Source organism: Caretta caretta, chromosome 4, assembly GCF_965140235.1.
Source record: "Caretta caretta isolate rCarCar2 chromosome 4, rCarCar1.hap1, whole genome shotgun sequence".
Classification (NCBI taxonomy): Eukaryota; Metazoa; Chordata; order Testudines; family Cheloniidae; genus Caretta; species Caretta caretta.
In genome coordinates, this window is record NC_134209.1 from 151667526 (window position 1) to 151693582 (window position 26057).

At 52.1% G+C, this 26057-nt stretch overlaps 1 protein-coding gene across 2 annotated transcripts in view; it reads right to left on the bottom strand.

The window, feature by feature from the left end:
- Positions 1–26057, bottom strand: part of SIGLEC1 (sialic acid binding Ig like lectin 1) — a 68930-nt gene that overhangs the window by 19621 nt on the left and 23252 nt on the right. The window contains exons 1-9 of one of the 2 annotated variants that reach the window (XM_048846445.2): positions 24393–24498; positions 17861–17942; positions 15240–15599; positions 14696–14992; positions 12660–12923; positions 11197–11451; positions 6333–6632; positions 2964–3218; positions 1474–1776 (exon numbers count right to left, since the gene is read on the bottom strand). In XM_048846445.2, coding sequence (XP_048702402.2) covers positions 1474–1776; positions 2964–3218; positions 6333–6632; positions 11197–11451; positions 12660–12923; positions 14696–14992; positions 15240–15599; positions 17861–17909 — 2083 coding nt within the window. In that variant the 5' untranslated portion in view covers positions 17910–17942; positions 24393–24498. Of the gene's footprint in view, positions 1–1473; positions 1777–2963; positions 3219–6332; positions 6633–11196; positions 11452–12659; positions 12924–14695; positions 14993–15239; positions 15600–17860; positions 17943–24392; positions 24499–26057 lie in introns of those variants that run through there. The other variant, XM_048846446.2, reaches the window with a different exon arrangement.

A 26057-nucleotide genomic window follows, 5' to 3' on the forward strand; every position in this document is an offset into this window, starting at 1 on the left:
ATAAGCAGGAGCAAGGGGATGGGCTTAGCCCAAGGGGGAGTTAGTCTGTATCCTAGAATACATTTCCTGACAGTGCAATCTGTCAGGCCATGGAATAATCCCCCAAGAGACGGGCTGGAGCCCCATTGCGTGGGACATTTAAAATTAGACTGAACAGAGCTCTAGAAAATGTTCTGGAGGGAGCAGTCCTGCCCCTGGGGGCTATGAGCGCAGAAGAGGTCTTTTCCATCACTTTAGATTCTGTGATTCGATTAGGCTGGGGAACAGGCTCTCAAGAGAAGTGGTGGTAGCCATACCAGACAATTAAAACTGGAGTAGGCAAAATCCTGGAGAATGCACAGGATGTGTGTGTGAGGTTTTCAGTGTGTGGGGGGGTGAGGGAAGGGGGGAATACATTGGGGCAGCATACATTGGATGACCTTGTACATCTGAGTTGTATGATGCTTTGAGAGGGGGACTTTGACACAGAGCCAGATTCTGATCTCAGTTACACCAGTGTAAATGCATAATAATTCTATCACTTTCAGCGGAGTAACTCTGGATTTACATTGGTGTTCCTGAGAGCAGAATCTTGGAGTATCGCCAGCTTTGCGGGACTTTGGAAACATTTTTCAAATTTCACAATTGTCTTTTTTTTAGCAGAGAATGAATCAATCCTCTCAAATGTCACAAATGCCCTAGTTTGGCAGCCATTTTCCTACAGCTATCCCTGAGTTATATCAAATGGCCAGTGCTTGGCAAAATGTGCATGGCCTTGTGATATGTCGTATTTATCCAGTATTGTGTCTCCATGCACAGAAGCTTGGTTTTATGTAGCAAACTCGGTCAAAAGGCCCAAATTATACATTTTAGGCAGTTTACTTCCTTCATGATGGATTAGATGACCTCTTGAGGTCTTGTCCAGCCCTAGGTTTCTATGAATCTATGATATTTAATATTCAGTGTTTCCATAGGATACTGCAGAATCTCCCCTTTTCCTTGTTCCCTTTATAGATCCCATCCCACTAACTCCAATGTCATCCTAGGAAGCAATGGGGCGTCCCCTACAGGAATTAATAGGGTGGGATCAGCAGTGAATCACCCATAGATTCTAAGCCCGGAAGGGACCACTGTGATCTAGTCTGACCTCCTGCCTAGCCTTGGGAAATTGTTCCAGTGGTGAAGGACGCTCAGAGTGACCAAACAATGTGATACTTATTCAATTCCTCACAACAGCCATTTCACTAAGAATTCAATCCAGTGCCATGACAGGAGTTGGTGGGACGCGACCCGCCCCTCCAGTGAATCCCCATTGTGATCAATGGAATTGCTGGGGGGATTTTTTAATAACAGCAGAAGGATTCGTGTGAATCGTCCCTTACTGCCAACAGAGGGACCTGGTCCCCCTCCCTGCCTGCCTGGGTCTCTCTCCCACCACACGTGATTGGAAAGGCCAGTTCCCTTTGACAAGAGGAGCCCAGCTGGGGCACTCACTCTCTGCACTGAAGACCATGGAGTTGCTTGCATTGCCGTAGGCGTTCCTGGCCGAGCACACGTAGGTCCCTTCGTCCTCCAGCACCACCTCGCGGATCTCCACCTTCAGGCTGTTGTACGATGTAGTCGCACGGAGCCTCTGGCCGGCCAACGAGCGGGAGCCACTCGTGGAAGCTACCAATTCATCTCCTCTGTACAGGGCTAATTCGGACTGCGGGTCGCTCTCGGTGGTGCACTGGATGATACCCAGGTGCCCGTTCTGCGTCTCCAGCAGGGAGCTCATCTGGGGCCGTCTTGGTGGGACTGCAGGGTTAAAATTTTGTTGGCCAATATGTTATCTGACATATGACTGTTTACTAGATTAGGAGAAACCTTTCAACCCCCCTCCTCCCCAGCACTCTAACGGGTCCTTCTGCCAGGCTGTTGCTTCACTCTCCTTCTTTGCTCAGAACAGGCCTGGGCCAATAAAGGCGAGACAGGAATCTGGCCAGAATTGGAATCTGGAGCAACTGAAGGTCCCTGAGCCTCCAGCCTCACTTTGATATGACGGACTGTATGTTCTGGGGCAGAACTTTGGGCGTTTAGATGATTACAGTGGGCCAGACCCTCAGCTGGTGTCAATCCGCACAGCTCTATTTCCTTCAGTGGAGCTACTCCGACTGACACCCATTCAGGAGCTGGCCCAAGGATCTTGCATTTGTATGGAGCCTTGGATCCTGATAGAGTCCAGATATTTAAAGTCATACACAAGCTATGGGTAGGGAGCCCTTCATCCACCTCTGAAATGCATGTGCAGCTCTGGGGTGGAACGTAGCAGCTGTTTTATAGCGCACAGCAAGGCTACACTCAAATGAAGGGCAGGAAGCAAAAACAACGGCTTCCTCCTAAAACGACAGGGAGAAGAAATTGGCAGGACGAACAGCAGCTACCGCAGGCAGAGTTTGGGTCTGGCACCGGAGTTAATACTCTTATGAAGAATGCCAGTCAGGGACGGCTTTTACTGACCATGAATGGTCAGGATACCAGTTCTACTCTATAGCTCACCTGCAAGATGACAACTCCACCAGCGCCATGCCAGTTTAGCATCCCGCTGTGCAATCTGGATTGTGGGAACTCAGCTAGAAGGTTACTGGGGCGAGGAGGCTAGCTATGTAGCAGCGGTTGCAGGACCAGCATGGCGCTGCCAGATTGATCCGATTAACCAACTTGCATCTTACTTTAATAAAGGCTCTCGGGGCCAGATTCTGCTCTCAGAGAGGCTCGTGTAAATCTGGAGTCAATCTGGTGTAAAACTGGAGTAACTCCATTGATTCAGGGATCACTTTAGTTTCACAATGGGGCAGCTGAGGGCAGAACTTGGCCTTTAGTATGTGAATTGTAGCCTCCACAAGATGTCTCCCAGCTGATCTAAGGACTAGCCAGTTCCCTAATCACAAAGAATTCCCCCTTTTGCCTTATCCCAGGGGCTGTGGAAGGGAGGTCATACTTACACAGCACTCGCAGGGTGACAGCCGGAGAGGTGCTAATACCTCTCTCATTCTGGGCCTTACACTGGAAAGCGCCCGCGTCCCCGCTGCTCGTGGCTGGGAGGACCAGGGTGTTCTCAGAGCTCTCCCTCAGCCACCTGGCGTTCTTATACCAGGTGTAGCTGGTCCCCTCCTCTGCGCTTCGGGTGGTGACGCACGTCAGGGTGACTGCGTCTCCTTCGCGCACCTCCGGGGAGGGACCGATCAACACTCTCGCCGCTGAAAGAGGGAGGGAAGGAAACACAGTAAAGCAGGGGAGTGAAATCTTCATCACCCAAGGTTTGCCCTCTGGGCCTCACATAAACTGTGTGAGCCTGAGCAGCCCCTGTCAAGTCCTGGCTGGACACTGGCCCATGTTGCCAATCCGCTAAGGGCTGTGTGGGTCCCGTGATGTACAGGGAAATGTAACAAAGCCAGGGACACTGAAATCAAACCTCTAGTCAGCTGCTGAGTGTAGATTCAGCGCCCTGCTCTTGTTTGGGTTTGCCTCTACAGCAGTATTATGGGCTTGGGAAAGGGGATAGGTTGCGGTTCTTTACTGTTTGCTGCTCTTTTTTATTGAGACCGGTTTGGGGGAGGGAGGGAGGGAGGAGAAGAATACAGGCCATTTATAAGACTGGCAGGATGGCTTTCAGCCTCTCCTACCACATTGGGATATCTGCCCCAAAGGTGGAAGGGGGGTTGAAAAAATTCTGTTGAAACTGTTTTTCAACAGAAAAATTGCTTTTTTTTTTTTTTTTGGCAAAACAAAATGTTCCACAAAAGAAGTCTGGTTTCTGTGTGGGAAAAATGACCTTTTTGTCAGCAAACCCTAACACCCAAAACCAGAAAAGCCTAAAGCTGAAACACTGTGGTTTGGGAATACTGCTGCAGTGCTTCATGGGAGTTGTAGTTTGGGTGCATACTGCCCCCATTCTTCTCTGTGGGCTGGGCTCCCTAATCAAACTACATTTGCCATGAAGCACTGCACCAGGAAGTCCCTTGATGCACCTGTGGTGGCTTAACAAGAAGGAAACCATGGTGCATAATGGGAATTGTGGTTTGGACAGGGATTCTGGACTATAGAGGAGAAAGGGAACATGAGGACCCTAAACTACAATTCCCATGAAGTACCATCACTGCATTTCCAAATTGAAAGATTTTTGGTTTTCAGTTGAAATTTTTCAGTCAAAAATTTTGGGTTTTCAATTTTTTTGCTAAGAAGTCTAAACATTTTGGTGAAAACTCAAAATTTACAACAGGAAAAAAACCCTGTAAAACATTTTCTGATTAGCTCTATTAGGAATGCTCCTCCAATCAAAGAAACAGTTTCCTTCCAGAGAAAGCTTAAAAGAAAAGAGTCCTCTTAAAGATACACCAGGCCCCTATGAAACTTCTCAGCTCAGCAATACAAAAACTCTAGCACGGGAACAACACGCTCTCTTCATCTGTGCCTCGCTAGAATCCGAGTGTCGGCATTATTAATCAGCTGTAGCTTCTTCAAGGCACAATCCGGAAGACTGGAGAAAAGTGAGTTGGAATCATCAGTCTCTGAGCTGTCTATAGTTACAGCTGGTCAAAAAATTTTAATCAAAAGATTTTTCCCGCTTCAAAAATGGGATTTGTCAAAAAGGATTTGTTCTTGTTGTTGTTGCTGTGGGAAAATGTCATGTTCAATGGAATTTTTCAGGCAGAAATTTCTAACTGGAACTAAATTTTTCAATTTGTTCTCATTGAAATTTTTGTTTCATTTTGGTTTTCAAAAATCTAAAAATTACTTAAATTTTGAAACTAAAGATTTTTGGTTTTTCTCCTGTCTCATCTTTCCCTCATCATTTCTCATCATTCCCCTCTCACCAAATCCAACCGGATGAGCAAACTGGAGAGGTTGTTTCTCCCCACCCCTCCACTTTACTCTTCTTTTTTCCCTTTTGCCGCTCTTTAACTGGTCTGAAATGGGAAAAGATCTGAAAAGTCACTGAGTGGAAAAAGGAAAAACAAGGAAAAGAAAAGGTATGGAGGGGGAACCCGTTGGACATAATCCACATGATTTCACTGGCTAGCCAAAAGGGGGCCAAAAAAGGAAGAGAGATGAAATATTTTGAAAAAATATTTAATGAAAATTTCTAAAAAAATTTTAAAAATGGTTCCAATTTTGGCAACAATTCTGAAACTTGAAAATGTTCAGTGAAATTGTTCTGTTTTGTCAGCCAGCTCCGCCTATATCAGAACGTTAAATAGCATCTCGATAGCTTCCTTATTGAGTGTAGGTCTGTGATTGGGTGTAACAGGATCCTGAGCCCATCCGAGGCCCCTGGATGATTTCAGGAGGGGTGTCGGGTGTAACTGGTTATCCAGCCCAGCTGGGAGGAGACAGATGCTCATAAAGGAAGAAGCAGAGGGCAGAAGAAGGGAGGAGACCCGGGTGAGAGATAGCTGAGTGTTTCCTTGGGCTAAAGGATGAGAGAAGCCTGGGAGCCAGAATCAGAGGGCCCAGAGCCAGGAGGAAACCTGGAGGCCGGGGGCAGTGAAGCTGGGGCCAGAGGCACATTGTCCCTAGAGGCAGTTGGGTGTTTCCTCTCTCTGGGAAGGGCCAGGGGAAGGCAGACTGAAGAAAGCCGCAGGAACAGAATTAATCCCAGTGGCAGGGAAAGGTAGTCCTGAGGGGTCAGTGTTCCAGCAGAAAAAGAAGGCCATGGGAGGACCAAGGGGGACGCCTGGGGACCAGCAGAGAGGCTGTGGTTAGTGCAGGCTGCAGGGAAGGAGATTGGACCAGGGTTCCCCTCCCAGGCCTGAGGAAGGGGCGTACATGCTTCATGTCAGGACTGTTGAGTCCAGGATGGGGCTGAAGACAGAGCCTCAAGGACAAGCTGAGCAATAGCACCCGAGGGGGCCGAGGAATCTTGTGTTGGGACAATTTGGAACATTTCGTTGTACATTTGTTACCCCAGCAGGGGAGAGACATTCAAGCAAGCTGGCCAGAGGATGGAGTCACGAGAAGAGGCAGACCACTGCTGTTGGCTGGGGGGGGAGAGGCACGGATAGGTGAGGAGAGCCAGACAGGAGGGGGTGCCTCAGCAATCAGCAGACCTTTCTGTAAGGCCTTAATCTAAGGATGGTGCAGGCATGGCACAATGAACAGATGTGAAATGCTCCTCCAAGGGAGAGGGGAGAGAGACCACATTGGCCAGGGTTTCCACTGTGAAGGTGGCAGAAGAATGGGGTATTATTAAACATGACGCTTGGAGAAGACATTGTGCCCAGAAATCTGTTATGGGCCTGGGACGGGTCTAGGGGAGTCCCGATGGGTGGCAGCCCCTTACCCCGCGTGGTAATCCCCAATCGTTTACTCACTTTGGGCATGGAGCAGCTTCGCAGCAGTTGCGTTCCCGAACGCGTTGCTTGCCGTGCACCGGTATTGGCCGTCGTCCTCCGGCACCACGTTCCGGATCTCCAGTTTCAAGGAGTTGTGGGAAGCTGTGACGCTGAGCCGCTGGTTGGGGGCCGCGTGGGAGCTGGTGGTGGCGAGGAGGGCCTCGTTGTGGTAAAGGGCCAGGGCAGACAGGGGGTGGCTATCCACGGTGCAGTGAATGATAGCCAGTTTTCCTTCCTGCATCTCCTGGAACAAGCTGATTGCGAGGCCCCTAGGGGGATCTGTGTGGTGGAAGGGAGACAATGACAGCATTGGTGTTATGATGAGCCAGGTATTGACGAACCCAGGGGAAAGTGGCGGTTGGGGGGCGGTGGGGGAATAACAACTGGTTTTATGATTAGAGCAAGAGGTTAAAAGGTGACGGCCAGATTAATGTAAGGGGACTCTTGCCCCCTTACTAACATTCAGTGGGGTTTTGGTTGGCTAGCTCCCAGTACTAAAAAGGGGGAAGGGTCGATGGGGAATCAGGACCCTGAGGCTGACAGCTCCCAGGAACAATGGGGAGAGGCCAATGCTCCAGGTCAGCCTGAATGACAGGGCGGGCAGGCTAATCAGGGAATCAGGAGGCCAGGGAGGTCCAGTCCTTGGTGTGAGCTGGAATTGCCTGGGTCAGACCGAGTGGGGCCGAGCTAAGGAGAAAGCAGGGGCCCAAGCTGAGCTGGGGAGCAGAGCTGGGCCAGATCCAGAGAGAGCAGCCCCTGTCCTGGGAGCAGAGCTGCAGCCCCAAAGCCAGAGGCACAGCCCAGAGAGAGCAGACTTGCCATGGGAAGAAAGCTGCAGCAACCAGAGCCAGAGGGGCCAGAAAAGCAGCCCAAGAAGCAGGTCTGTGCTGGGAGCAGAGTCACAGAAGGAGCCTGCAGAGCAGACCTGTCCTGGGAGCAGAGCTGCAGCAACCGGAGCCAGAGGGGCCAGAAAAGCAGCCCAAGAAGCAGGTCCGTACTGGGAGCCGGGTCACAGAAGCAGCCTGCAGAGCAGACCTGTCCTGGGAGCAGAGCTGTAGCAACCGGAGCCAGAGGGGCCAGAGAAGCAGCCCAGGGGGCTGGGGGCAGAGCAGCAGCAGTGCAGAGACAGAGTGGTGGGGCTGGGGCTGGAGCAGTCCGGAGCTGGGTGCGGTGAGCAGCTGGGGAGAGCAAGGGGGACCCTGGGCAGCGGGCCCAGCCCAGGGAGACACCTCAGCCAAGAGGCTCTGCAGGCCAGGCTTGGACTGTAACCCCGACAGGGCGGGGGCGACACTGGGAAGAAGGGTCCTACCACTTAGAGCCTGAGAGTGTGTGGCCACCACCAGAGCAAGTGTCCGACCCACAGCATCCCTGCAGCACAGCCAGGGCCGGAGAAGGGGCCTGGGACTTACAAGGAGCAGACTGTGAACTGCCCGGACATTCCAGGGACACTGTTTGTGATGTTCCCTGCCACCGAGCGGGCTGATGTGTTTCCTTTCACCTTTCCCATTTTCCCTTATTCTTTTTAAAATTAATTGTTGATTAAATAACTTGCATTTGCTTTAAATTGTATGTAATGGTCAGTGGGCCAGAGAAGTGCCCAGTGCAGACAGAGTACCCCGGAGTGGGGACACCCTGGCCCCTGTCCTAGGTGACCACAGCAGGGTTGGGGTCGAGTCCCCCAGGGGACTCCTGGGCCCAGGCTTGTTGGGGTTACGAGGACTCTGCCAGACAGGAGAGTGAAAGGGGAGTCCTCCAGGACAGGGAGGCCACTGGGTAAAGGAAGTGGGAGCGAGGACTCAGATCCTTTCGCTAGCCCACTTCACCGGGGTAGTGCAGAAGCCAGAAAAGTTCCCCACAATAGCGGGACTATTCCCCCGCTTACAGTAAAATCACCTAGCTTTAGAAAACAGGTGTGCTTGCTGGGTTTGAATAGCACCTGGGAGATTTTTGAAATATCATAATGTTGGGGTTCCTTTTAGTCCTTCTGGTTTTTGAGTGGCTAGAGCACGCTCAGGTCACGGTTTCAAACTTTTCTCCCCAGCGAGCAGTGCTGGGAACTTGGCCCTTTTTAAAAAAAGAAAAAAAATGAAAGCTGATGTTTTTTTACTCAATCACTTGACTCCAGTAGTCGGGGCTTTAAGAACGCTGCCAAGTCTCAGGGGCTGCTCAGAGACAGCCCTTTCCTGGGTTTCCCAATGCACCGTAACCCGGGTCTGGGGTTTCATTATTACACTAACAACTGGAACGACACTCCCAACTCATTTCTCGTAGGCCGGCAAACAGCTGATGGGTGGGAACGGCTTCTGGACACTGCAGGGACCAGACCAGCACCCTAAAGGTGAACAGGTCTGTGGCCCAGATCCTCAGCGGCAATTAGGCACCTAACTCCAAGTGAAATCAATGAGAGTTAGGTGTAGGGTGACCATATTTCTTAAAGTAAAAATGGGACGGCCTGGGGCTCGCCCGAGCTGCCTCCCCGTGCACAGGGCTCGCCCGAGCTGCCCTCCCCGTGCGCCCCCGGCTGGGGCTGACCCCCGGAGCTCTGCTCTGCCAGGGGGTGGGGCTGACCTGCCGAGCCCCATGCCACCTGGGGGGGCCAGCTCTGAAGGCAGCGCTGACCGCCAGCAGCAAGTTTCTGTGCTCTCCTGCCAGCAGGCAGCACTGCCTTCAGCTCACCCCCAGGGCAGCAGCCGCTGCTCTCCGCTCTGCCTTGCAGCTGGGACAAATGCCCACCATATGTGTCACATATGGCCCGTTATGTGGACTGCATCCAATACTACCTGTGTGGCCCTAAGGATGTCACATGGGCTGCAGCTCTGTGCGGATAGGGCTGCAGGGTGAGACCCACTGGTGTAGACAAACCCCACACTGGCCAGGAAATGGCGAATGAGCTGCTGGGGGCTCAACTGGCCCTGCCCCCCTGTAATAGGTATCCGGCTTGGAGGGAGAGGTTAAAAGGGGAGACCCCAGCGCAGTTCAGGACTGGCTGGGAGGGAGAGCAGACTCCGTGAAGGAGTGGCCTGGCTGGGCCCAGCCGCTGACTAGAGATGCTGCCTGCAGAGTGACTCCAGGAACATCGGTTTGGATTTGCTAGCACTGATGCAGCGGTTCTTGCTGAGTAAGGCTGCTGCAGGTAATCTCTGTCTGTTGCACCTGACCAGGGAGACAGCTGTAGTTGCTGTGAGCCCAAGAGCAACCTGGTCACATTTACCCAAGTACAAGCAACCCTGCAAGCCTCACTGCATCAAACATCCCATGATCTCCTGGCAGACAATTGTAGGGAAGCTGATATTTACCAGCTATTTTCTGGAGCAGGGATGGTTTCCCCAGTTTTTACTGACAAAACTTTCAAGGCAAAACTCCCAAAATATTTATTTTCCCCAAAACTGTGATTTTCCTCCCCCCCCCACCTCGGCTGTATGAAAAGGACCTAGGGGTGACAGTGGACGAGAAGCTGGATATGAGTCAGCAGTGTGCCCTTGTTGCCAAGAAGGCCAATGGCATTTTGGGATGTATAAGTAGGGGCATAGCGAGCAGATCGAGGGACGTGATCGTTCCCCTCTATTCGACATTGGTGAGGCCTCATCTGGAGTACTGTGTCCAGTTTTGGGCCCCACACTTCAAGAAGGATGTGGATAAATTGGAGAGAGTCCAGCGAAGGGCAACAAAAATGATTAGGGGTCTGGAACATATGAGTTATGAGGAGAGGCTGAGGGAGCTGGGATTGTTTAGCCTGCAGAAGAGAAGAATGAGGGGGGATTTGATAGCTGTTTTCAACTACCTGAAAGGGGGTTCCAAAGAGGATGGCTCTAGACTGTTCTCAATGGTATCAGATGACAGAACGAGGAGTAATGGTCTCAAGTTACAGCGGGGGAGGTTTAGATTGGATATTAGGAAAAACTTTTTCACTATGAGGGTGGTGAAACACTGGAATGCGTTACCTAGGGAGGTGGTAGAATCTCCTTCCTTAGAGGTTTTTAAGGTCAGGCTTGACAAAGCCCTGGCTGGGATGATTTAACTGGGAATTGGTCCTGCTTTGAGCAGGGGGTTGGACTAGATGACCTTCTGGGGTCCCTTCCAACCCTTATATTCTATGATTCTATGATTCTATGATTCTACTCGGAGGTTGTCAGAGTGGGGATGGGGCCGCTCTGCCTTGTCCCTGAAAGTCTCCTCGGTGCACCTCTCTGTCTCCCTTTGCTCCTCCAGTTCAGCCACTCGGGTCTTGAGAGCCGGTCCTCGGTCTCTGAAGGCCAGGAGCTGTTTGCACTGAATGCACACCTATGCCACCTGCCCACAAGGCAGGTAATCAAGCATGCTGCATTCAGTGCAATAAACTGGATATCCTCCCCTCCCCCCACTCTGCTGCTGGACTTCTGCCAGCGTTCTTTTTACTCCTGCAGGATTTTGTGGTTTGCTTTTGGGAGGGTGGGGGTTAAGTTTAGAGGATGTTTGTTAGGTGTATCTGCCTCTTGCACCCCCTCTCCAAATTACCTCGCAAAACTCCTCTATTCACTAGCTCCTCTGGTTGCTTAGAAGCTGGCTTTTTAAACCCCTCTTCTCCCTGAGCAGCCCTGTGCCCCACGGCAGGCTCAGCACACAACCCCCCAAACCACACTGGAATCTTCAAGCAACAAACAAACTAGCAGCCAAACTCACCCCAAGGATCACATCCTCTCTCCTTCACGCTGGAGACGTCCCTGGCAAAACTCTCCTGTTTGCTGCTCCCGTGGGCTAGCTCCTCCCATCTATTGATCATTTATTAACCCTTTATAAACCACAGATCAAGGTGCCCTGCAGTATTAGATGTGAGCTGAAAGAGTGTGTTTTGTGATACACTTACAGAACACGCTCAGGCTGATGGCCTGGGACATTTCACTCCCTTTGTCGTTCTGCACCTTGCACAAATAATAGCCAGTATCGCTGGTGGTGACTTCATGAAACACCAGGGAGTGGGCCGTGCCTTCCTTGATCCGGACATTGTTCTTGTACCAGGTATAGCTGAGATCCTGGTTCTCCTCGCCGGGAACCTCGCATGTCAAAGTGACCATCTCGCCTTCCAGTATCTCTGCAGAAGGGCTCACCGAGACCACTGCAGCTGAAGGAGATGACAGCAGATTTGAGTCATAGAGGTTAAGACTAGAAGGGACCACCAGATCATCCAGTCTGACCTTCTGTATAGCACGGGCCACCCAGCCCCCCCAGCAAGCCCATCCACCAGAATTAGACCAAAATGTTACAGCCCTTGGGATACTCGCTTACTTTGTGCCACAAGGGGAAGGAGGTGTACCAGTGCTCCAGACCCCTGCAGTGGCAGGAAACTGAGTATGTGAGATACACACACCCACATGATCCTAGCAAATAACCTGCACCCAGGAGGGGGTGGAGCCAGATTTCAAGGGCTACTGATCCTCCAGCTTCAAGACATGAATGGGACACCCTCTGGGTTCAAGAAGACTCTCCCCTTCTCTCCAGGATGCAAGAGTGAAGGGGGAGGAAGGCTGGGTTTGTGGTTAAAGCACTGCACTGGGCTTGAGAGATTTTGGACTCAATTTCTACCACACTGGCAGACTTGCTGTGTCGGGGCAAGTCATCTAGTCACCCTGTGCCTCAGTCTCCCCATCTGTAAAACAGAGCTAGCAATACTTCCTTATCCCAAAGGGTAGATTCATTAGTGCTTGTAAGGCACTCGGACATGAGGGTGATCAATCGAGTTGAGTAGGAAACCGTTTTCCCATCTTATAAAAAAATCGGAGACATTGAAAAATATTCCTGTCCAGAACTGGGATGAAAAGTCAATGAGAAAAAAAAATTGGTTTCGGTCAATGGCATGTTTCAGTTTGATTTTTGACCTGTTTTTCTTTAACTAATTTTTAGTCGAAATTTACTTACATTTCTAAACAAAAAGTCATTTTGACTTGAAAAATGGAAACATTCCAGTGCAAAAAATGTCAAAACCCGCCAGCTTGACCATTTCAAAAAAGTTTTCTGATCATATTTTGAGTCAGGAGAGTCCTTGAAACCAACCCTGCTTTGCAAACTTTTGGGTTTTGATGAATAAGCATTTTTTTAAAACCCATTCCTCAAATTCCCAGACAGCTGTAATGAAAACTACTGAGGTAGACAGTCAGTTGCATTAGGGTGGAGGGAACATCCTTGTTTTGCTGAAGCATCCACCATTGGCCGTCCTGGCCTAGACGGAGCATTGATTTTAGTTCTCTTTGCTGCACACGGTCCCCCTGAAGCCATCGTGCTCCGGTGGCATTAGCTGGTGATTCATCTGAGGCCCCCATCCTCCATACTTACAAAAAACATAGAGAACAACAGCTTCCGCCACCCCAGTCCCGACTGAATTTTCCGCTTCACAGTGGTACGGGCCATAATCTTCGCGAGCAACGCTCTGGAGAGTCAGGATCTGTTCGCTCACCAAGGCGGTCCTGCCCTTGTACCACCTGTAGACGGTGACCTCGGGGAAGGTGCTGTTCACACTGCACGTCAGAGACACGGTGTCGCCCACCCGGATGTTCTTTGCGGAGGGGTTGATGACCACTTTTGTGCCTTTCGGGGAATCTACAGGGGAGTCGGAGGAAGAAAGGACACGCAATGAGTGAAGCTGGAATGGAGGCGGCATCCAGTGGGCACCACCACAGCCAGGAATCGCTGGCTGAGACTGAAGCCAGTGGTCATGACTTAGGGAAGTAGGGTTAGCTCAGAGGCATTTGTCACTGTCTCCAGTCTGATCCGTGCTGCTCATGACTCTCCTCACCCTCTGAGAGCTCTTCTATCTGTGGTCTCTTGGAAATGATGTTGGCACAAGAAGTCCTGCATCTTGGCAGGGGGTTAGCCTAGATGCCCTTGTGGTCCCTTCTCACCCTAGGGTTCTAAGAGTCTATGTATCTGACAAATCCCCACAGGGCAAAAGACCCTCACTGGCAGTGTCAGAGACCAAAGCCTAAGTAGGCAAAAGGACCTGAACCAGCTTCTTAACCCTAGAGATGGTTCCCTGCAAGCTAGGAAGCCAGATCCAGGACTTAGGGCTGCTTCCTAACCATGTTCCCTGGGCAGCATAGCCGGGGGCCTCTCTGCTTTCGGGAAAGGAGGCAGCTCCGTGGGTATTAGCTGGAAAGGTCTTGGCCCTGGGTCAAGCCAATGACATGGGCAGGAGGTGGCTGCAGGCATTAGCCTGTGAGCAGAAGAACAGGGCATCCTGGGTAGAGTTCTCAGGCTGAAATGTGTGGGCAGGTAAGTGGTGCTGGGCTCCATGGAGCACTGGAGTCCTTTGACAGCCGGGGGGAGTCTGGCTACCAGCTATCTCAGCACCACAGTGCCCATCGGGGCTGGGAGGAGAGTCCTGTTTGTCATGGGGACGGTGGGTGGGGAGGAGGGGCTGGGCAGAGTGTGCAGGGGGCATACTGAGAGGAAAGTGGGGAGCTTTATTGAGCTGGCGGTGGGTAGAGAAGGAAGAAGTGATATTAGATCTGGCAGCTGGCCTTAATGAGAAACGTTTCCGAGTGGAAAGAGGGAGTCAGAGGGGAGGGTCTGGGCAGCAGTGAGATAAGTGGGTCCAGGAGAACGGGAGGAACTAGGAACCTGTTGACCAGATGCAGCGTCCAGGAGACTCTGGAGTAACTGCACCGACACCCCTGGATTGACACCAGCCCCTGGGACCTTTGGCCACTTTTACTAGCGTGGCCAGGTGCTGTCTTAGGCGCCTTGCTTTAGGCCCCTGAGTCTGCCAATGTCGGCACAGCTGTTACGGAAGCTCCAGGGTGAGGGCCACAGACTGTTTCTAAGGGGCAGCATGTTCTGTGTTTGTCCAGCCCCTCTCTTCCCAGACAGCTTTACAAATGATATTCACCGGGCTCCCCAGCCTGCCTTCCACTCCCGCGCTCTGCCAGCGACAGCAAGTAGTCAGACCTCTGCATCCTCTCACTTGCATCTGCAAGTAATTGCACCCACCATCAAATCAGCCAGAGGAGGTTTTTCCCCAAGTGTGGCTCTATAAAACACAAGACCCAATTCACTCCCTCATAGAAATGCAGCTGCCTCTGGGGTGGAACAGGGCAGCTGCTGAAGCAGCAGCCAGCAATGCCACAGAGCAGGTTAGGCCTGCAAGGCTAGAAGAAGTCTTTGTTCAGTGGAAATCACAGAAGAGAATTTAGGGAAGCCAGATGTCTGTTGGGATCTGGCCATGAATTTCTGGCCGGGTGTCCGATCACATGGCAGAACTGGAAGCATTGTGGGCTGGAAAGACGTGACTTGGGCAATGCAGAAATAGAGGCCGTAGCTGCTGGTCCTCGCTCCATTCAGCAAGGCCAGTGTTTGAAAAGCAGCATACTCACGTTTCACCCACAGAGCCATTTCCCCGGTTGCCTGCTTAGCGCCAACAGACACTTCACAGAACAGGTTTTTGGAGTGGTCCTGCCATGACAAGGAGGTAACGAGGGTCTGCCTGCTGAGCACGCCAGCGGTGTCCAGTTGCACTGCTCCAGCCACGGTCGAGACCAGTGCATTATAGCCCCTCCACTCCAGAGCGATGCTGTCGTATGGGCAGACGTATGGGCTGGAGCAGGTGAAGTTCACTCTCACACCCTCCGTTAGATCTTCCGGGGCAGCAATGGCCGGGCTGTTGGGGGCATCTAGGGATGGAAAGAACAAGGGTATTCTGGGGAATCTGCGATGGGATAATAGCAATTTCAGTTTATTCCTCCATCACAGTGCTGTACCCCTGGACCTGCCTGGCAGCAGTGGGGATAGAACTCAGCTGCTCCACAAGCACTTGAGCTAAAGGAGACTCGCCCATAGCTGGCAGCAGTACAGGGCCCATGACACGCAGTGAAGTAGTTGTGATTTTACATGCTCTGGCTAGCTCGTCTCCATACTCACCGGTAACAGTCAGCATCACCCCACGCAGGTCTGACCACCGGTCACCCTGGTTGATCTCGAACCTGAAGTTGTACTTGCCGCTGTCCTCAGTCTTCACGTCCCTCAGCAGCAGGGTGCAGTTGTGCATGGCCAGGTCGCCCAGCATCTCGGTACGGCCCTGAAACCTGCCGTCGACCTCACTGGGAGTGGTCGAGTGGTAGATCGTGGTGCTCTGACTTTGGTAATCCTTGTACCAGATGGCCACAATGCCGTCCACGGGGGTCACTGTGCTGGGGTAGCTGAAGGTGCAGGGTATGAGGATGCAGGAGTCCTTTACACTGTGCAGGCTTTGGGGGTAGGTGACGCCCCATGAGCAAAAGGCTGTATTAGACAGAGGGGAACAGACAGAGGGAGCAAGTCTAAGCAAAAACCTCAGTCAGGACAGAGCTAATCTGCTGACTCCATCAGCAACATGCTTCTCTCCTCTCCGCCAGCCAGCGGGGCCTGGCTCCTGGGCAGAGATCTTGTCCATTCTGGCCTTGCTGCTGGGGGGTGTGTGTGTGTGTGTAGGCGGGGAAGGGGCTTGATCATCTTCACTTAGGCCCAGATTTTCAGAAGTGCCGTCCACATGCAGCGGGGAGGGATAGCACAGTGGTTTGAGCATTGGTAAACCCAGGGTTGTGAGTTCAATCCTTGATGGGGCCATTTAGGGATCTGGGGCAAAAATTGGGGATTGGTCCTTGTAGCAGGGTGGACACCTGCTCGGGCCCAGAGGGGTTTAAAATAGCCCTGGGAGAGGGCTGGGGCAGGGGAAGAGACAGGGGAAGAGGTGAGCTGGTTGGCAGAGCAGCTGCAGCTGTGGGCCACGCCCCAAAGAGACCCAGCGGGCCTTATAAAAGCCAGGGAAGCCAGGAGCAGAAGAGATATTCTCTCTCTAGCTCTGAGAGGGAGGGACTGACCTGAATAGAGGATGTAGTTTGGAGCAGGGCTGGGGAAAGGCCAAGGGAGCTCTGGCCTAGGAAAGCCCCAGGGTGCAAGCCTGGGAAGGCCTATTAGGTTCGGTGGTTGCAGGGGCAGCCACGGGGAGGCAGCAGGTCCAAATCCACCCTTGCCTGTGATGAATGACTCATACTGCAGTCTGCCCCATGACTTGGGGGCTAGCTGGTGACTGGCAGGAGCCTACGACTGAGGCGAGGTGGGGATAGTGGGAGGGGAAGACCCAGAGCTGTCAGGTACTGCCAAGGGGGTCCTGGGAGGGACACGGAAGCCAGCAGCAAGGCAAGACACCGGCCTGAAGAGGGCGCTCCTGAGGCTGGAATGCTAATTACCTGAGAGGACCAGCAGGAGGTGCCACCCGTGAGTCTGCGCCTGGCTAGAGCCCTGCTTTGAGCAGGGGGTTGGACTAGTTGACCTCCTGAGGTCCCTTCCAACCCTGATATTCTATGATTCAATTCCCATTAAGTCAATGAACCCAACTGATCTCTGGGATAACTCCATTCAAGTTGGTGGAGTCATCCCAAAGCTGAATTTGTCCTATTGCGAGCAGCTGGTGCATGTCACCTCTGTAAATGGGGCCCTCAAGCTGGGCATCCAAAATCAGGGGCCATGCTGGAAATTTGGGCTGCTGTCTCTTACTGCCTCAGTTTACCTGCATGTAAAATGGGGATAATGATGCACTGCCTGTGTTCAGTGTCTGAGGCATAACTGAAATACAAATAAACAATACCACCTGCTGCCAAGGGATTGGTTAAATGGCTTTTGTAACGTGCCTTAGGACCAGTAAACGCCCAGTGTCTGATCCTACTCCCACTCCTACTGGTGTAAAACACGAGCGTGTACTGCCCTGGGAAAATATACAGGGGTCGGTTAGAGAGAGAATCCTCCAGGCTCTGGGTAAGAACATAACCTGGGTCAGACCAAGGGTCCATCTAGCCCTGTCTTCCAACAGTGGCCAATGCCGGGTATTCAGAGGGAATGAACAGAACAGGGAATCAAGTGAACCATCCCCTGTCACCCATTCCCAGCCTCTGGCAACCCGAGGCTAGTGACGCCCAGAGCATGGGGTTGAATCCCTGCCCATCTTGGCTAATAGCCATTGGTGGACCCATCCTCCATGAGCTTATCTGATTCTTTTCTGACCCCTGCTTCACAACATCCCCTGGCAACGAGTTCCACAGGTTGACTGTGCGTTGTGTGAAGAAATACTTCCTTTTGTGTGTTCTAAATCTACTGCCTAGTAATTTCATTGGGTGACCCCTGGTTCTTGTGTTATGTGAAGGAGAAAATAACACTTTTTTTCTCCACAGCAGTCATGATTGTAGAGACCTCAGTCTTTTGAATCTCTCCTCATACGGAAGCTGTTCCATCCCCCTCATCATTTTTGTTCCCCTTCTTGAACCTTTTCCAATTCTAATATAGCTTGTTAGATGGATGATCAGATCTGCGAGCAGTGTTCAAGGTGTGGGCGTACCATGGATTTCTATACTGGCATTGTGATATTTTCTCTCTTATTCTCTATCCCTTTTCTAATGGTACAAACTCTTTGCCATGCTGGAGGCAGTGGAAGGAGTGCTGCATGCAGGCAGAAGCTAACAGAACACCATTGATGATGATGATTATTCGGGTTAAACATGGCACTGTACCTTGCTGGGCATGACTGGCCAGGAAGATAAGCTGAAATAAGAAGGGCATGACCACTCCTGCTGGATAACGTTATGGAAGATCCTGGTGGAACAGAAAAGAGGATCATGCAATAAGCTTTCACAGGATGGTTAGTCTTTATAATAAGTGTTTGGAAAAGGAAGCTGTGCTGGCAAAAGGAGCTGAGTCAAGGCCCTGCAGACTAAAGGCCTCTGTTTATTGCTCCTGCCTCAAATCTGTGGTTAGTGGTAGAGCAGGCTTCCTCCATATTGACCTTCCAATGTGCTGCAACCCGAGCCAGGGTGGAAGAGGAGTGCAGTCTCCATGGTCCAGCGAGTCCTTGGCCCCTCTGCTTAGACTGGTGCTCATCTACCCGCTAGGCAGTGGGCTGGGACCCCACTCATCTCACCTAGATTATGCTGAGCGTCCATCAGATGAAAACGGCTTTTGATTGCTGTGGGATAAATTTCGCTCTCAACTGAACCAGTGTCATGGTGGAATAAACCCATGGTTATTGGTGTTACTTGGTGACTCCTTTGGTGTTACTCCGGATTCACACTGGTGCAGCTACCAGAATCTGCACCCTATTCTGTACAATGACATGGCTGCTGCTGCAAAATCATGTACCTGGCATCCCCATGGTCCAGGGACGGGCATGGGACATTGGGATGAGCATAGCCTCGCTCCATAGCATTGTTAAACCAGACTCCTTCACAGAGGGTGTTGGTTGGAGACCCCATCTATCACTTACCTGCTAGTTGGAGATGATCCACTCTTGTTTGGATAACCCACTAATTCTGGGCGGCCAATGAGAGACCTTAGACAAAACCACCATTCTGCTTGGCTTGTTTGGAAGTTCTGATCTCTCTGGGTTGAGGACTCCAGCTGTGGGACCATGTCCTGCCCCCATAGACTCAGACACTGGGAATTTTTAGATCTTTTTATTTTTTTGGAAGGGCAGGGGATAAGAAGGCTGCTGGCAGCTCTTCCCAGTCCCAAAAAAGTCAGACATCCCTTCAAATTCTTCACAATGTTGTAACCTACAGCTGATTGTGGGGAAAGGAAGGAAGCCCATAGCTGAGATAAAAACTCCCAGATTAACAGGAAAATTTGCAAGCCAACTTGGTAAGACTGGGCCCCAAAGATCGTCTGCAAAGTGCATGGGCACTGGGCATGCCTGTGTACAAGTGTAAATGCATTCCTAGCTCTTCCAGCTGTCATCTCTCTGCATCCTCTGCTTGGGAGCAAGAGCACTTGGGTTCAGACACCATGCCAGGTGAGCCCAGCTTAGACCTACCCAATGGCTTGATGGGGCAATGCAGAGAGTTTGTCACATGGCGTTTGGTAGCAGAGGGTCATGGGATGTCCTCGAGCTGGGCGCAAGCCACAGCATTCACATTGGCACCTTAGAGACTCACAAATGTATTTGAGCATAAGCTTTTGTGAGCTACAGCTCACTTCCTAGGTGTATATAGTTAGTCTGTCAAAAGAGCACCACCTAGTACATTCAAGAAGAATAGCACCTGTTGTATTACTCCTAAATTTGTAGGCCTAACTATAGAAATGTAGGGGTTGAAGGGCCCTGGAGAGCACAGTTGCCAACTTTCACGCAGTAAATAAGCACCCGACTTTCACAATATGCCAGAAATCAAGCTAATCCCATTTCAAAACAAGCCAATCCCTAAGAACCCCACACTCTGTGACTAGATTCCCCCCGGTGTGCGATCTGGGACTGTGGTGGGCCCGCTGTGCACCCCGGACTCTCTCTCCACCCTTGCCCCTGCTTGCCGGGAGCCGAACCAAAAAAATTATTCACACTGCAAATGGCCCTCTGTGGGCACCTTTTAGCAGCTGCCATCTAATACCCTCCACGCTGGGTCCCTAGCAAAGACAGACCCCAAGATGGTCCATGGAGGCTTGAAGCTGCTGGAGCAGGCTTTTCTCTGTTGTGCAGGCTAGCTGCTCGCAGGGAACAAGAATGCACGCTGTCACCCTGTGCTTGAAAAATGCAGCTTCTCCACCAATTTTCACTTTTTTTTTTTTCTGGAAAATTTTCATGGTTTTAATTTTATTACTTTGGCAGGCCAGAAATGTCTCAAAATGTGAAATGTTGATAAACACTTTTTGCAACAAATTTCACAATTGTTTTGGAACCATGTCTGCATTTCCCAGCTCTCTCTAGTGTGCCAACTTGCAGTTCTTGGATCCGGAGGGGCCCATTCCCATTATCACCTTGTTCTCCTGGGGCTCCCATCTAGAAAATGGTCCGCCCTGTCCTGGATCTGTAGCAACCTCAATGGAAGATGCCCTCCAGCATGCTGAGGTCCCAGGGCTGTACATGTTTGTCCCAACTTGGCTCCAAAGATATCCAGCAAATTACAGAACTAAAACAGGTTGGTGGTGTGCCAGAGAGCCTAAAATAACTGCTAAACTCTGGGGACTGCAAGCCTGCAGGGCCGAGAAGGAAATGAATGTCACTGTGTCTCTCTGCAATGTCCCGTCTGTTTCCTGGGGTCACTTTTCCACAATGCTTCCCCACTAAGTTTCATTTCTCCTGCGCTCCTGCCCTGGTTTCACAGTTTCGTTTTCGCTGGTTCGCTCTATGAAGTGATGGATCCTGGGTCAGGTTTCTGAGACACACCCCAGGCCTGCATGTAGTGAGAGGAGCCATTTGTGACATTCAGATCTGGATGCGGGTTTGAACATCCCCAAGGTTTTTGGGGTGCTTCAACCTGCGGTTCTGGTTCTGACCCATCTCTAGTGTCACTGGCTGTTGTGGTCCAGGGGATAGGGCATTAGTCTGAGATGCAGGAGACCTGGGCACTACTCCTAGTTCTGCCAATAACATTCTGTGTGACCCTGGGTAATTCCCTTGACCGCTGCTTCCTGTCCTGTCTTTAGTTTTATTTGATGTTAATACCTAGCGCTTCTATAGCACTTTTCATCCAAACCTCTACAGGTGCTTTACAAAGGAGGTCAGTGTCAATATTCCCATTTTACAGATGGAGAAACTGAGGCACAGACTTGCCTGAGGTCACCCAGCAGACCAGCAATAGAACCCTGGTCTCCTGAGTCCCAAGCCGGTGCTCTGTCCACTAGACTGCACAGCCTTAGATTATGAGCTCTTTGGGGCAGGGACTGTCTCTCACTTTGTGTCTGTGCGGCGCCCAGCACAATGATCTTGGTTAGGGTCTCTCGGAGCTGCTGTGACATAATAGAGGTTGGCCCAATGCAAACCCACAGGTCCGAGCCCTATTTGTTACTGCTGAGACATCATCTCCCTGCAATCAAAACCTTCACTGAGACTGGGGCTCTCCTGCCCTAAGGAAATGCTGTTGTTCAGGTCTTGACCCCTTCAGACCTGTCCTCTTCTCTCCAACCCCCAGGGACTGAGCAGCTCCTCAGACTCAATGGTTTTTCTCCCCGACAGATCACGGGAGTCGGTAATTGCCCAGCAATCACAGGCTATGAACATCAGCTGAGCCACCAGCAACGTCATTCAGCTAACTGCTGGATGTCAGGGGCCATGGCAGGCTAATTCGGCCAGAGCCAGTTCATGAGAGACCCGTGAGGAGTCCCCAGCTGAGTGGAGCTCTTCTCTCTGGCCAGCTCAGAGCGGGGCTAGCAGTTGCTATGGTGCTGGAAATGCAGTGGTTGGAGGGGATGTGAAACCTCGGTTTCCCCGATCTCTCGTGGCCATTACAGGGCATGTTCACCAGCAAAGTCCTGGTGATCTGACCACGTTCTAATGTGGGATCATTGCTACAGGGCTGGGCACACAAGAAGGCGGCAGGCTGGTTGGAAACATTCTGTCAAAATTGCGTTGTGAGGAAAAGTGGGGTTTTCAACTAAACCGACTGGGAAGGGGGATGTCTGCTTTCCAGGGAAAACTACAAAAGCTGGACTCCTGAAAAGCATCCACGTGGAAATGCTGTCGCAGTGCACCCTGGGGGTTGTAGTTCAGGTGTCTCGCTTCCCCATTCACCTCTCTGGGATGGGTTCCCCAGCTGGACTACGTCTGCCATGATGCATCTCTGTGGCCCTGGGGGAGGTGAGTACTTCTGAGCCCCTGCCAGGCAGCCCCTTCCTTCGGGAGAGGGGGTGCTGCCGATTCTCAGCCCCACGCCTGAGCCATTCGTGGGTGGAGCAGCCAGTCTCCAAGCTGTTCTGTGGTTTAGGAGGCAATGAATAGCCAGTGGTCTCCTGGGTCCCACTGAGGACGTGATCCAAAGCGCAGCGAAGTCATTGGAAAGACCCCCTGCCCCAATGCCTTCAATGGGCTCTAGATATTTAGGTCAGAAGGGACCATTATGATCATCTAGTCTGACCTCCTGCACAACGCAGGCCACAGAATCTCACCCACCCACTCCTGCGAAAAATCTCTCACCTATGTCTGAGCTATTGAAGTCCTCAAATCGTGGTTTAAAGACTTCAAGGAGCAGAGAATCCTCCAGCAAGTGACTCGTGCCCCATGCTACAGAGGAAGGCAAAAAACCTCCAGGGCCTCTTCCAATCTGCCCTGGAGGAAAATTCCTTCCCGACCCCAAATATGGCGATCAGCTGAACCTTGAGCATAGGGGCAAGATTCACCAGCCAAATACCCAGGAAAGAATTTTCTGTAGTAACTCAGATCCCACCCCACCTAACATCCCATCACAGGCTCTAGACTAGACCCTGAGCTGGGACCCTCTGGCAACAGCTCCCCTTTTCCCTGCCCCTGACCAAGTGATGGGCTCCCCAGGGGAGAACAGCAGGGAGGTGCAAACCCTATCTACAGTAGCCCAAAGACTGGCTTCCTAAAGATAGCAGATGGTCAGGCCATTTGAAAATTGTCCAGTGCCCACCCCTGCAGCAGGGAGTCCCACAGATTAGTCACACCTTGCATGTGGAAGTTGGATGACAGATGCCCTCGCAGCTGACACACCTGGCATTGAACCCGGAACCTCTAGAGCTAAAAAGCATGAGCTAAAGGCTAAGACAGTGCAGTTATTCATCGCCTCTAGCTCTTGGCACGGGGAGCATCTGTAACACGCGCTCCTCAGTGGATTACAGTAAATCAGTTTCATTGCCTTTTAAATTCACCAAGCTCCCTCTCGTCCAGTCATCCTGTGTGGTCTCACAGTCCAGCTGGTGAAGCAGAGCCCTTGACAATGCAGCAACGAGGCAACCTGGCTTTATTGGAAGCGGACGGAAGAATGAGCCAGATTTTCTGCAGGATCCTATATTGAGTTAGACAGGGGAGGACCCATCACCTTCCTTCCCCATCTGGGGACGCTTCCTCTCTGTGGTCCTGGCAAAGGTGCCCAGTGGGCCCGTCATAGGATGCCCTGGGGTGGGCATACTACAGCCCGTGGGCTGGATCCAGCCGGTCAGGGCTTTGAATCTGGCCCGTGGGATTGCCAGCCCTGTGGCACAGCGGGGCTAAGGCAGGCTCCCTGCCTGCCCTGGCCCCACGCTGCTGTCGGAAGTGGCTGGCACCAAGTCCCTGCAGCCCCTGGGGGAGTGGGGTGGGGCAGAGGGCTCCGTGCACTGCCCTCATCTGCAGGCACTGCCCCAGCAGCTCCCATTGGCTGGGACCAGGGAACCGTGGCCAATGGGAGCTTCGGGGGAGGTAGCCGCAGGCGAGGACAGCGTGCGGAGCCCCATCTCCATCCCGCCACAGCCTGCACCCCAAACCCCACCTGCGCCCCGCACCCCAACCCCCTTCCCTGAGCCCTCCTGCACCCCAACCCCCTGCCCTAGCCTTAGCCCTACATTCATGGCCCTGCATGCAATTTCCCCACCCAGATGTGGCCCTCAGGCCAAAAAGTTTGCCCACCCCTGACGTAGACCTATCTGACTGCAGAGGTGGTCAGGGTGCCAGGGGATGCACACTGCTCTAGGGAAGGGGGCACCAAGATGCTGATTCTCTTGCCCCATGCTCTACTCCTGTGCCTGAGGTCATTTGCTCTACAAGCTCCCCAAAGGGTGAGCAGCTCCCTGCCCCGTACAAAGCCAACAGGTAACCGGACTCTTCCCATTCGCCTGGCTACATCCAACGCCATCCTCACAGAGCCGCACCCTGGTGGGGTTGTGGGCTCCGCACCAACTTTCTCGGGTGCCACCAGTGTGCTGTAGTCCTGCAGGAGTCTGCGTGGGGTGGGGTCACTCACCCTTCCCAGATTTCAGCCTCAGCCTTCCCCACTCCTTGCGTCCTTTCCAGAGGCCTGTGTCATCTAACCACAATCTCGTGTCAGGTGGGTGATGGAAACCACCCTCTTGTTTGAGTTCTGCACCATACCCGGGAGCAAATGCCATCCCCTCAGCTCAGGTCTGGATGGGATCTGTGTTGTACTGGAATCTATGTATCTACCCCGGCAGCTAGGTACCCGTCGGCATCTGACCTGTGCAAGATGGCCATGTCGCATTTTAAACCCCCTTTATCCAGGAGTCCAGCCCCAAGACCCAGGTATATCCCCTGCCTTTGCCACTCAGGATGCTCCATCCCCCCAGCCAGAGGTCTCAGGTACGGCCTGGAGAAGCAGGAAATGTTACCTTCTCATGGAATGGTCCCCAGGAAAGAGATGCTCCCTTTTGAAATCCCCAGCCAGAGGACCAGAGCCCTGGACCTAGGAGACGGCGTCTGCCCACACTGACTCCAGGAGAGCTATTTAATCCCAGGGCTGGAGAAGAATCCAGGAGAGCGTCACTTCCCCTTGCTGGGCTTGTAACGACTCTGGTTTGGGGAAGTGACTGATGCCGTCAGCTCTTTCACCCTTTGATTATTTAGCACTATTTTAATGCAGGAATCAGGGTGGTCCTGGGGGAAGTACCAGCGTGACGGCCCTGGCAAGCGCCCAACAGGGCGTGCATGGCTCCAGGCTGGCACCCCTGTGCCCAGAGGAGATCGAGCATAGGCAGTTCCAGCTTCCAGCCTGGAGGGGTAGTGTGTGAATTGGCCGCGTGGCGCATGCCATTCTTGGTCTTCCTAACGAACCCCATCACTATCTGAGCTCACCACACAATTCAGCAGATTTATCCTCACAACCCCCCTAGGAGGTAGGGTAGTGCTATTCCTCCCATTGTACAGATGGGAAACTGAGGCACAGAGGGAGTAAGTGATTTGCCAAAGGTTACACAGGAAACCTTCCCTAGCCACTGGACCATCCCTCATCTCTGTCAGTGGCCCCTAGACATGGTTGTGGCTGTATTACACAAATATACATCTCCTTAGATTCCATCATACGCACTTAGATGCAGTCTATACCCCCTTCCGCATCACTTCGGGAGTGCAGTCCCATCTCTCAGCACGGCTGCAGCACCATGAAAATACTAAGCACTAACTCAGGGCTAAGGGAAGAGTGCTCAATATCCACCCAGTCACTGCAATTCAAGGAGAATTTTTGGCAGGGCAAACTAGACATGGGGGTTAGGCTAGATGACCCTTGCGGTCCCTTCTAACCCTATGGGATGATTCTGTGTGTTGGGCTCTGTCAGAGATGAGCATGACACGCCCAGGATAGGGTCAGATGCTTTGGTGGTTGTGGGGGGCTGATCCCCTGGGTCTATGGTCTTTCTGGGGGGTGGCACTCCATAGTACAGTGCTGTCTCTCTCCCAGGGTCGGGGGCAGTTGTTTCTCCTTGCTCTTTGATGCACCTGTATTCCTCCTCCATTGTTCACCAAGGGCACCCACTTCAGGCTTCCAGTTCCTAGCCGGCACCTCTCTTGGATGGAGTCCCGTGTCTCCCTCCCTCCTGACCGCGGATTTTAAAATAGCACATCTCCCTGCCTTACGCTGTGATAGCCCCAGCAAGCCAGACTGCCGGCTGCGCTTTGCTTTCTCTTTGAGGGTTATGATCAGTGTATCGCCCACAACTGTAAGTTACAACTCAACGGCTTCTAAGCAAGCACATTCATTCTTAAGGTAAAAGCATCGCAGAGAAAGCCTATTGAAACAATAAAAGAACCTACCCGCATGCCAGAAAGCTCCCCCAAGGCCACCTCCAAACCCAGCCTCCAGCTATAGTAGGCATTAGTCCTTCCAAACCGACACCTGGGTTTTCCCCATTCATCCGACTTAGATCCGGAACCAGGGTAGAGACTGGGCGGATCAGCTGTTTCTTCATACAGCTCCAGCCTTCAGTCTTGGCCTTCGGTAACAGGTGATCGGCAGACAATGACCATCTCCTCAGAGCGTAGCTTCAATAGGCTGGGGTTTC